At 43.1% G+C, this 13,146-nt stretch overlaps 1 protein-coding gene across 5 annotated transcripts in view; it reads right to left on the bottom strand.

The window, feature by feature from the left end:
• scube1 (signal peptide, CUB domain, EGF-like 1) overlaps positions 1-13,146 on the bottom strand; it is a 132,931-nt gene that overhangs the window by 19,450 nt on the left and 100,335 nt on the right. For all 5 annotated transcript variants that reach the window (XM_035995951.1, XM_031288197.2, XM_035995950.1 and 2 more), the window contains one exon: positions 1,597-1,719. In XM_035995951.1, the coding sequence (XP_035851844.1) occupies positions 1,597-1,719 (123 nt within the window). The remainder of the gene's footprint in view (positions 1-1,596; positions 1,720-13,146) is intronic.

Raw genomic sequence — 13,146 nt, forward strand, 5'->3', positions numbered from 1 at the left:
TCCCGTCTCGCTTGCTGCAACTTGCAACCAGGAATCTGCCTTTGGTCGTACAAACATAACCGCCGATCACAAGGAGGCTTCGCATGTACACTACACACCCAGCTGCAACACACTGTAGATTATATGACTGTGCAGGCTTGACCTTATCTAATTTATGCATTTAAACTTGTATGCATTTACAATGAGCAACGGATTTACACACATTCAAATTGTCACTCTACAGCAGGAAGGAACAGTCCGACATTTATGGAAATTGTCTCCTGTGAGTCCAGCCAGTCCACTGGGACGTTAGCCTAGCATAGCACAAGGACTGCACAAACCTGATGGGAAGTATATATTTTCTCTAGACTCATGTCCTGCAGGACCTAGTGTATGCCTGGATCCCTAGAGATCTAATTGGTTTTCTCATCTGACTCTCGCACAGACGCAAACTTGCTCTAAGGCTCCAGTTTCCCATTCACATAGACATTTCCCTGCCCTTGATACTTTTAGCCAAGATAGGGACTTTTTTATGTGTGAATGATCATTACACTACACCAGCCTTCTCCTGATCCCCGCCTGCATCTAATGGAATCCATAAGTCCAGAGTCCAAAGGATGCTTCTGTATGTATTTCTCACACCATCAATAATTTTAGTTCATGTAGACAAGCAGATACTTTTAGCCACTCAATTCCACTCTAAGAAATAAAGTATTACATTTGGTTTAATATTTGTGTTAACAATACAAGGGCGACACATTGTGCTTCTTTGAGCCCTGACTTTGTTCAACTGCTTCCCGTTTAAATTCAGTCAAAGTATGGCAGTCTCATAGTCAGTACCACACAACATGAGCCGTTGCCAGCTCCAGTCCAGCAGATGGCGTCAAATAAAAGAGTGTTTAATAGCAAGATGGCAGAGTTGCTACGTTATGGCATGGTTTATGCAATGTTGTATTGCATATTTTCAGCGATGTAACTATCCTCAAAAGAGACACCTAGATTAAAAGGTGCTGTGTGTAGGTTTTAGCCCTTCCCTTTCCAAGTGTGTAGTAGAAGCTACGGTGGCCTTCAGGTAACCTAAAAATGTGAAAGGCCCTCTCTAGAGCCGGTGTTTGTCCATTCTTGGCTACTGTAGGCACATGGCGTTGCAACATGGTGGGCTCCGTGGAAGAGGACCCGCTTCCTATGCTGATATGAAGGGCTCATTGACGGAAACGAAAACACGGTTCTTGGTTTCAGGTGATAATACACCTATTATACATATTTTTACACATTTTTATCAGAATACAGCATAGAAAATCTGCTTAGAAATATAGGAAATATTGGATAGGATAGAACAACATAATGTAATTCACCCCGTGCCACCATTTTAGCCCCACCCCTGCTAGTGTGTCAGTCAGTGTCAGTGCCTGTAGCCCAATCCAGCTAAATATTCCCCAGCCGCTGCTGGGTCATAAAACAATTAGTCTTTGAGTTTTGGCAGGTGAAACCACAGGAACATTCAAAATGATTGCCTCTATGTGTATTTAGACCCGAGTGCTGGGTGACTCCCTGAGCCTGATAGCAGCACTGATGACACAGTGAGGACCGGAGTGATTGACAGCCGCAGTCACTGACCTTCGCATGTCCGTTCATCAGTGAGCAGTTTGTGGCCTTTCTGGCAGCTGCATTCGAAGGATCCCACCGTGTTCCGGCAGAAGTGATCGCAGCCTCCGTTGTTCTCCTGGCATTCGTCGATGTCTGGGTTGAGAAGTTTAAAGAATGGAAAACAGAAGGGCCATCAGTGAAAGCACAAGTTAGTGTCACAGCTCAACCCATGATGACCTGAGTCGGACTGATTCACAGTGCAGCTTTGTTTTTCGCGTGGAAGTTGTCAGAAAGTTTCTCCAAAAATAGCTCTGTACAGTTAGCACTAGGGCTGCACAATAAATCCCAATTTTATCAAAATCGCAATATGGACTCGTAGTGCAATATCCATATCGCAGGGGGTGTTATAATTTGTTAAAGGCAAAATATGTGTTAAACCATTCTGAATTGAGTATTGTGGTGCTGCGGACGTCATGGCCTACAACTCCTATCCTATAGACCATAGAAAAAATCTTTGTTTGGCACAGATCCTCGCAAAAATCACACTATAATCATTTTAATTTCTTTTATTGATGCTACCAAGCAGTTTGAGGAGCAGGGCCACATCTCAAACACGCCTCCTCCGGTATTCCTATAAATACTCACCTAAACCTCTCCTCTCATTCCCTCCCCCCGCATTCTGCACCCCTCCCTCTTTCTGTTCATTTCCTTTCTCCTCTTCTTTGGGTCCTAAGTAGGTCGGTTGTGCCCGGGTGCTATGGCGGATTCCCTAGCGAAGCCTCCCCACAACGCAATCAACGGCAAGTCAACTGATGACTACAAGCGACTTTGTGCCTCGCGCTCCAATCATCTTTCATTATTAAATTGTTCAAAACGCACCTGGTTGATGGTGTGGTCCTTGCTAGTGAAATTCCATTTAATTTTCAATGAAAACGAGAATAACGATACAAAAATGATCATTCCCTCCAATATCTTAAGTCTTATCGCAATCATAATATCAGTCAAAATGATCGCAGTTAGATACATTCCTCATATCGTGCAGCCCTATTTAGCTAATTGAACTTGTGCTATAAAGACAGAGAGACGCGCTGTTCCAGCTCAGCACCAAACACTTAATATGCTTCTGTTGTCATGTAATAGACTTTGCTGACTCTACTCATCGTTTTTCTTTGTATTGTCTTTTCCAAATAAGGTGCAGTGTTTCATCATGGTGTGTGTACTGGGAGGGGTACACTTAGTGTGCTGCTTGTTTGACAGGGCTCCAGCAGGCAGCGTGGATCAGTCCGTGGAGGTTTTAGTTTGGGGCTTGTTCACAGGGATCCCACTGTCTCATCCCATGATACGCTAGTTACCTGGAACTAATGGAGTCTAGCTGCTGGCAGAGAGTAAGAGGAGAGACAGAGACTTTCACTGAGAAGTCTATTCATGCTCCGTCCTTTTTGGAGGGTGGGTGATGGCCAATGAAAAGGAGGATTGTCACCTCTTAATGTCTGTCGTTAACGATGCCGTTACTGAACGTATAGCTGCAAAACGTTTCCTGACAATATCTGCTCATATCAACTAAAGCATTGTTAAACTCTTTCTGGTTATGGTTGGGCCAATCACAGCATGTGTTAGGGAAAGACTGTGGTCTTGATCAAATAAAAAAATAAAAAAATAAAAGTTGCCTGTGAACATAATAGCAATAATGATTGTAATACTAGTCCCGTGCAATAGGGTTTTTGTTACCCGTTGGTACAAGTTCAGTACATTTAATGATCAGACAAAGAAGATTGACTTTATGTCCTAATTAAAAGTCAGGAAAAGATGAAAGTAAAGGACGAAGAAACTTGTAAAGATTCAGGGAAGCGTCATTAAAGGCCCATTACAACATGTTTTACACCCTAAACCTGCCTGTGGATCTACAAACTAAGTGAAAACAACTCTAAAACTGGCAGAAGTTTGGTTTTAAGACATATAGTCCCATAGTAAAACAAACAAACACACAGGGAGGGAGAGAGAGAGAGTGTCTGCTGGATCCCTGTGGATTCAAGCCTTGGATACCTGAGCTCTAGCCCAGGTGTGCTGCAGCCATCCAGAGGCGCAGATTCTAAAATAATAATAAGGCGAATGCAATCGCCCCGAGGAAGCATGTTCAGTGCCAACCGCAAACCTGCTGGAAGATCTGGCTTCACAAACTCCAACCAGACTCATTCCCTCGCCTCATCCAGTCTACGCTGTCCTCAGATGAACCCAAACTGCAAAATCATGTCTGTCAGTGGCTTTTTCTTATGAGTAGATTTTGCTACTCCTTATCTCTCATTTATAGCAATTGTACTCTATCCAGATCATGGATGTTTTTTGTCATTATCTTCTGGACAACATTTTCAGAATAGGAGAAGGGCAAGCCGAAAAGATCAAGCTGGAAAGACTTGGAAAGTGGAGTGGCTGAGGGTGGAGGTGGAGGAGAGGAGCAGGAGCAAAGGAGGAGCAAGAGGGGACAATAGTCTGACAGATTACACAGGCTAAGCCCTTTTTGATTGGTGCTCTAAGTGATGAAAATTGTGAGGGATTAACACCTAAACCCTTGAGCTGGGGAATAAGTCCGGCAAGACACCACAGAGCGAAGAGGAAGAGGGAGGAAAGGAGGGAGAGAAACGAGACGAGAGGGAGAAAGTATAGGTTCGGGGGAAGGGAAGAGAAGGAAATTAAAGGAAGAACTTTTCATCTCTCAATTTTCAGCGTTTCTTAGCAACACTAAAACACATTTCACTCTGAAACCCTTTAAACTTGGAATGATGGTTTCTGCACTTTGGCCATCAATACTGTATCGCTGGTACGGCAACACAACAATCCAGGCCTGCCATGCCTAGTTGCGTGCCAAGCTATGATTGGACAATCACTGTTTGGGAGAGGTTCAGCATAGGAGAGCACTTGTCAATGATTTATTGTGAAGCATCCCTGAAATAATGAAGTGCTGGTAGGTGGCAGGCCACAATGAGTGCAGTGAACGTTGGATTTATGCTTCTACGGGGGCTTTATGCAGAACTTTCGCTGCAGCCTATGTAAGTGGCCTGAGGTTTATGCTTGTGCGCTGGTGTCTGCGTCGTTCTAGCGTATCTCTTTAAGAGAATAGCAGGGCCGGCGTGTGTGTGTGCGTGGGGAGTGTGTGGTAGAGCGAGTGAGAGAGTGATGGTGGGATTAGTTTGGAGCGAGTAGGGACTCTAGAGTCATAGTGAGAGAAACAAAGTGTCTCCCCTGTTCTTTCTGACCACGGTGAGAAATCTGTAGCAGGAGAAGTTAACCCTCTCCTTGATTTCATGTTGTTTATAGAGAAGGAGAACCAGGAAATGAGTCGGGGGAAATGTGACGCTACCAAGCCACGGCCGAGTGGACCAATCACAGTTGTTGCGGGACGTGTAGTTAAATTTAGTAGGGTCCGTATCCACACGTACCTACGTACATGCCTACGTAGGCGTCGATGTTAACGCAGGAGCACGTATTGGCCTTTAGTATGCAAGTGTGTAGCCTGATCAAGTCAGACCCAGCTATTAACAGGGTTAAGAGAAGGTGGCAAGAGCACAGAGAGGTCCAGTCAACACACACACTCTTAAATGGCTCTCAGTGTAGCGTGATAGAAGCCCTTATAAAACAGCCAGTAACTAAGCCACTGTGTTTTTCCATCAGGGTAGACTCTGGCCTCCCTCGCCTGATCCTCTCACTCTGTATCCTCAGGGAGCTCCTGCTGAATGAACTCTTCATCTAAATATGGAGCCGAGGCAGGAATCCACAACGAGCTGGCTGTGCGCCGCGGCAAAAAATGTAGTAAACTGTATGCCCCGCTGTGCTCTGTCAGCGGCCTTTTAATGGGATTGTCCCTCCATCTGGCTCAGCTAAAACGGATTTCCCCATGGCTGGCAGGAAGAAAAACGAGGCTCAGGGTTTATTTAAGGAGAGCGGGACAGGTACAGGCGTTCAAGTACACTCTAACGTCCCAAAAATGTGATGTCATACCGGGAAAGAAGCATTTAGATTGATGAGCTCCTTAACAATAATTTCTCTCTGCTCTGCCTGTTACCTCCTCTTGACTTTCAACCCCTCTGTAATTCCTCTTTGTCCTTCCCCCTGTCTGACTCTCTTGTGTTGTTCTCAGAGTGACTCCTTGTCTCATGTCTAACCTGCACAACGTCTGCCAAAGGATTCAAATCAATCATGGCGATGTTCCTGTTCTTTTCGTTGACATGCTGACAGTAGCTGGTGGGGCTGATCTCTATCTGTGAGACAGCAGGAGCGATGGATTCCTTTCTCCCTTCAGGTTACACACACTGTACACTTGCCAACCCTGAGACTACAAAAGTAAAAAGATTTCTTTTCAAGACCAGGGACATTTTGAGTTTATCTTTTCCTTCATCTTGTGAAGTGCAATGAATCAGATAACAAACATATGGCACAGAAACCACAGGAAGAAACGCTTCAGGAGTTGAGGAAATCTGGATTCTCAAATCAGGCATGTTGGCAAGTAAGACATGCGCACGCACGCGCACACACACACACACACACACACACACACACACACACACACACACAGAGACAATTCCACAACATTCCCCCTCTGCCCACGTCGTCTCTGCTCTAATGCCTATGTAAAAACAGTGGATACCACCCCGGGTCTACCCAACACAGACAGACACAGCTTCATAATTATTCTGGCAGCCACAAACACTGGCAGAACCCACCGCATCTACCCACACTTAATGGCCACTCTGGGGATGGCTGAGCCTTATAACGGGGTATATAATTACCTTTAATGGAGCTTAAATAAGCTTTGAGCTTAAATAAATACATTAAGCCTCCGCACATCTTGAAATGATAAAGTTTGGAGAGAGGAGAGAGAGAAGAGGACAGATGAAGGCGAGTCAGGAGAGCGGGTGAAGGGAGAATGGAGGGTTGCCTTGCCTGACATGTGTGGCAGTTCTGAGAACTTCTGGTGCTCAACCTCCATCATCAGGGCTTCCGTCAATGTTTGCCACGGTTACCATCTTAGTTCTGCGTGTTCACATGCTACTATTTGCCCTTTAGCACAAAGTACATTTACTGTACATTTCTTCCTTTAACGGACACTTTTGTCCAAAGCGGCATACAAATGAGGTGCAATCCAAGTTACAGTGGGCCGAGGAGAAGCCTCGAGAATAAGTGCCTCTACACTCAGTTACATGTTCCAACCGACACAAGTGCCAAGGTTGCAGGTGCAACTGAGATCTATGGGAATGTCATTAACTACAGGCCATACAGACATTCTGATGATGGCACTAGATTGGAGGTCAGTGTGCCAATCCATCGTGTAGATTTCACTGGATAAGTGAAAACCTCAACTTGAGGAAAAGTCAGGGGATCACCACAGTCATAAGGATCTAACCTCTGAAATATCATAAATAGATTTCATGGGAAACCATCCTATAGTTGTTGAGATTTAAAAAAAAAAAGAAGCTAAACAAATATAAAAGTGAGGCATGTATGGCATTGTGTATATGAATGGGAATGCTTTTTGTTTATTTTGTTTTGTGTCATATCTTCTTCAAGTAATGTGTTAATATGTAATATGTATATAACATACAGAAATGAATAACAACCAGATTGATATGATTCTGAGGGATATAAGAACAAAATATAAATAAAATAGAATGTAAAAAGGGTAGGTGTAATAAGCAAATGCTTTAACCTACACCTTTTTTCGGTCAGTATTAATTAGAAATTAGTTAAGATGACCACTGTATGAATTAAGTTTTAGTTTTTTATTACTATTTATGTGATGTGTATCTATGTGATCGAAATAAACTAAACTAAACTAGATATTTCAGTCTGGATCAAAGTGGACCTAGTCTCGCTTTGTCAGACCTTCCTCCACAGCGATGCGGAGGAGGGTCTGGCTAGTCGTGCTCTGGTTTATTGGCATTTCTTTAAAGGACAAATCCAGCGCAAAATAACACGTGTACCGAGTCGACCGTTCTCTGGGATATGTTTTCATGCTAATCGAATGTGACCAGTTTTAGCGCAAACCGCTAATTAGCTTATAACGCCAGTCGTCGGGGCAGAGGGTAAAGTAAAAAGAAATCGCCATTTCTATACCGCTAACAAGGCTCAAAATAGCACCACACTTCAACGGTAGCATAATGAGGGTCCCTACATGTAAACCGAAGCATTGAGAACTTTGTAAGGGTACAGATAGTTCATTAAAAAGATAGTTTAGAAAGACAGTACTGTTCACGTATACAGGCAAGCGCCATCTTGGGAAAACAGTCATGACCAGTCGAACCATGAACACCGTGCTTGAGCTATGTTACTGGTTAAACGACGTTCATCGTTCGGCTGGTCGTGACTGTTGCGCCGGATTTGTCCTTTAAACCAATCACAATCGTCTTGGGCGGCACTAAGTTCCACACAGTGCCTCGGGAAGGAACTTGTTTTGGTGGAACATGTATAGCTATCTGAAATCTGAGGAGCAGTTAACCATAGTCCTCATAAATCCACCAGAGTTTAAAATGACAACACAAAGGAAGCAGAAGGTAACGGACATCGGCGAAAAGACATGCATCTGGCAGAATTTCCTGCGGCACCGGAGCAATCCCGGAAGTGGAACGTCGTGGATTAAGACTAAAGCGGACCAAACTTCAGACCGACTGAAAGACTAACATTGAGGGCCACGGAGCCACGCTGCTAGCATGGCTAAACATGTAGAAATGCTACAATGGCTTCATCTGTTTAAGAGCAGGAGAAGAATCAAATTGTGAATATGATCTGTGTTCATATGAATGGGCGCCTTAATGTCATCTTGCACAAACATCTGGGGTGCCAGAAGCCATCTCGCCTGAGGCGTTTCTTAATGAGGACACTCCTAACTATTTATTTATTTTTTATTTTTCTAATTAGCGCTTCACATAGGGCTGCACATGGACAGCACTGAGAAGCAAAAAAAAAAAAAAAAAATCACATAGAGCATTGTCTCTGCTTGTTTCCAACAATCACAATGCACACACATAGTGGTGTTGTCATGTCTCTCACTCCAATGTTTCCTCCACAAAAGCCCAACTCTTTCCATCTGTCTGCCTCTGTGGCACACACACACACACACACACACACACACACACACACACACACAGTCTCCTGGGATCTATCTCTGACATTTTCTCTAGACGATCGATATCTTGCTCTTGCTCTCTCAATCAATAGTTTCATCCTTTGCCACAAGCTCTCTGAATATAACACGGCTCTACCAGACTCTGTCCCTACTTTTTAGGGCCTTTTTTTTTTTTTAAAGCTACCAAGAATTGGATTTTAGGAGCAATTTAACGACCAAAATAAAGAAATAAAAAGACTGGCAATGGCAGTGTATTTCCAATTGAACATAGCTCATAAAAGTTGTGAGACTATAAATGGAAGGAAAAATTTTTTTTACTAGGAAACGATTTAAGAACATGTCGTGAAACTTGTTAAAAGGACATTTAATGAAAACATAACATTATATTGTATCAGCCGTGTTACCCTTATTTTAGTTAATATAAAACACACACACACACACACACACAAAAATTAATCATTTAAAAGAAAACAAATGTTAGGTCAGAGTTTCTCAAACGTATCAAGCTTCTGACCACATTTATAGGTCCCAAAAATGAGTTTTTGAGTGTTTGTGTTAAGTCTGACAGTTTCAGCCAACATTTTGTACAAATTTGAAAAGATTTTACAGAAGATTGGTAAAGAAAATGCGAACAAATGCACATTTTCAGTGTGTATTTAGGAGTTGGGTGCATCAACATCAACAGTTGGTGGTGCTAATAATCCAAGTCGGGTGCCTTTAGGCCAGTGTTTCTCAAACGTTTTTTCAATATTGTACCCCCTTTGAATTGCTTTTTTAAGCCATGTACCCACTGACCAGCGCAAAACTTAATTAATTCATTATTATAGTATCATTATTTTATTTATTTACATTTATTATGCATGACATATTTTTAAAGTGCTCATATTATGCTCATTTTCAGGTTCATAATTGTATTTAGAGGTTGTACCAGAATAGGTTTACATGGTTTAATTTTCAGAAAACCCTCTCTCTCTGTCTTGCTCTCTGTTTTAGCTACAGAGTGAGGCATCTCACTTCTGTTCCATCTTTGTTGGGAGTCGCACATGCGCAGTACCTAGGTAAGGACTACTAGCCAGTCAGAAGCAGAGTATGAGAGCGTGCCCTGACAGTACCTAGGTAAGGACTACTAGCCAGTCAGAAGCAGAGTATGAGGGCGTGCCCTGACAGTAGCTAGGTAAGGACTACTAGCCAGTCAGAAGCAGAGTATGAGGGCGTGTCCTGACAGTACCTAGGTAAGGACTACTAGCCAGTCAGAAGCAGAGTATGAGAGCGTGCCATGCTAGCAGCTAGGCGAGCATTGTAACGTGTGTTCCAAAGTGACCACGTTTGTCTCTGAAGTAAAGGCTGGACTACAATAGAGCTGTTTGGAGCAGTTTGTGAACAGAGTTTTCTGTTGGAGATGGTAAGTCCCTTTGGGGGGGACTTTGGGCTTTTTCACTTTGTAAACTATAACATACACAAAAAAAGATATATAACACAATAAAGGAAAGGGAAAACGCCAAAAAGCATAATATGAGCACTTTCAATTAGCATTTTTGCAAAAAATTCTAGTACCCTCTGCAGTACTCCAAAGTACCCCTAGGGGTACACGTACCCCCATTTTTTGAAACACTTAAGCCGCGTTCTATGTACCTCGGAACTCGGAAGCCGCCAACTGGGAATGACGTCATACCCGAGTTGAATGCGTTCTATTTAAAAGTCGGATTTTCATTGTTTTCATTAGCTCTAGCCCGGTTAGCTATTGTTAGCAACCAGTTGATAACAACGCATTACGCCGTTTTTTGTGCATGCAAACAGCGTAACAACATGTCCACAGATAGAAGTTGGACATAAGACACAAATAAGACATAAGTGCTTATAACTTTATGTTACTGCAGCTTTCACAACTGTTGATACAGGGGGCAGCCATGTTGGATTTTGAACTCGCGCTACTGTGAGGTTGTACGAGTTCCGAGCTCGTAAATACGAGGTCAGGGGGCGTGTTTACGACTTTGACCTCGTAAAAAACGAGTTGCGAGGTAAATAGAACGCGGCATTAGGCCATTGCTGGAGAAAAGGGAACAATTAGATGACGTAATAAAAAGAGCTGTAGTCATACCTAAAACAAACAAAATATGTTTTATGTATCACTGTAATGGGAGGAAGGTTACAGGCTCCTTATTGCTCCACACCGATCTCATGTTATCAGCTGTTCAGTGGAGTAGATGCTTGAGGGACATTTCAGTTCCATGCTTTGCTCATGTGACATTAGAGTCTCACGGCTGTGAAGTTAAACTGTCGCACTGTCAAAGAAAATGTAATGTTTGCACTGTAATTCTAGTCCAGTAATAAACTGCTGAAGCAATGGATTCAGCTCTTGTCACAGTGTTTAGCAGCAGTCAGCTGTGGTTTTATGGCTCACCATTAAAATCTTAGAGCAGCTTCAAATTCAGTGAGCTGAAATGTTTGACTTTAAATGATTGGACATTCCCAGTGAGCTTGTCTGTATTGATTTAACCCTTGTGTCGTCGTTGGGGTCAAATTTGACCCATTTTCGAATAGAAATACTGGTTCCTTTTTAACTATACCTTTTTATTATATTTTGATTGCCCAAAAATAACACGGATGATTCCATACAACGTGCTTCGCAGGTACAACGAAAGATCGGATCTCTACTTTCATTTAACTTTAGTTGTAGTGTTTTTTTCAATTTTTTAGCATTTTAAATTTTTTTTTTTTTTAATGTTTCGAAACTGTATCCCGACTGAACGTTTGCCCTTCTGTGATAGTCCTTCCTTTAATATTAGTCCAAATAATTTATAATTTCTGCATTTTCAACTACAGAATTAGGTATAATTTTCTATAAATGACGTTTGACCATGAATTCCAAAAATAAGTGTAAAACTGGTAATAGGTTGGTGTTAGTGGTGTTGATACATGGTAGTGAAAAGAAGTGTTAAACGTCAAAAAAGCACCAAAAACATTTAAAAAAAAGTGCCAAAAGTGTCAAAAAAAGAGACTTGATTTTCAGTTTTGACCCGATGCACGGTCGAATAGAAGGCAACACAAGGGTTAAAACATATTCTGGCATGTTTTAACACAATATTTTAGTAATCCAAATGATAGGCCTCATACACAATGGAATTTGAATTGAATCCACTGGTAGTTGAACGGTGACCTTTAGGGAATTCACTTTTCATCCAGGTTAGATATTTTGGAAAGTGAACTCTTCACAGTCACTGTTCTGGCTGCTGGGATGGCTGAGGGCCGAACGAGAAGGATCGCTAACATCCACCTGGGCCAAAGGAAACAAGCCTCCACCCCCTGCCTGCTGCTCTGTAAGCCCCGGGGCTGTGTTTGAGAAGTCCAGTGTTTGGAATGGGAAACCCGACTCCAAAAGAGACCCTGATGCTGCCGCGAGGCTCAGCTGCCTGATAAAGCCCCCCCACCCCCCCGACTGACCTGATTGATCAGCTCTGCAGCCTAAACCAACCGACAACAATGAGGGTGGAATGAATGAACCCTAACTCCTCACCTCTGACCCCAGCATCTAGAGGCCAAGCGCAGGGTCAGGCCGTTATGTAAGAGGCTTGCTTACTTTGTTCCTGGGAGAAAGACCTGAGATAGAAAAAAAAAAAAGGTCTAAAAAACAAGCCGCAAATAAAACTCTTGCGTTGTCACTTAAATCCCATTTAGACTTGCTTGTAGGAATGTGCTACTCATATCTCCAGAGTATGAGCTGCATAAGTGGGAGAGTTCTACCAAATATAGTTTTACCAAATATTTGCAGTAAAAAGCAATTAAATGGAATACATTTTGCAGAAACCCGAACCTCTACAAATAATTACAAACCAAGTACAGGGGATCTAGTTTTCTTGGAGTGCGCTGGTTTACTTCGCAGGGTGGTGCCGGTGGAGAGGGCAGACATCAGGCCGGGAGGTAGCGTGTATTTATTCAGGTATTAAACCCCCTCGGCGCGCAATTCTGTTTAATAACAAACAGTCCACGGGGCCATGAGGGCCAAGGGAAACTCTCAGTTTTACACAACAATAAAACAGCCAGTGATCTGGACCCGGGTGGACCGGACCGAGCACTGGAGGCCGTGCTGCAGTCATATAAGGTGATGGAGACCACGGTGTTGTGATTGGATCAGTGTGCCTGGTGAGTGTGGATGCTAAGGGGGGCCACTGATCTGTGACTCCTTACTGAGGCAACAGGGACAGCCAGGCTACTATACAAGTACAGTTACTACCAAGAGAAATTGTTCCAACACACATAATCATTATCACACCATCTTAGGCAGTGTCCTCATTTAGGGTCCTAGTGGCCTGAGGGGAGAAGCTCCTCCTGAGCCCCTCAGTGCTGGCCTGGTGTATCCACTACCAGGGCTGTAGTACTTGAGTCTGGACTCAAGATGTTTTTTCTATTGTCTCGGACTTGTCTTGGACTCGTTGGTATTTAGACTCGGACAGCGTTGGGAAGGATAC

Source organism: Sander lucioperca, chromosome 20, assembly GCF_008315115.2.
Source record: "Sander lucioperca isolate FBNREF2018 chromosome 20, SLUC_FBN_1.2, whole genome shotgun sequence".
Classification (NCBI taxonomy): Eukaryota; Metazoa; Chordata; class Actinopteri; order Perciformes; family Percidae; genus Sander; species Sander lucioperca.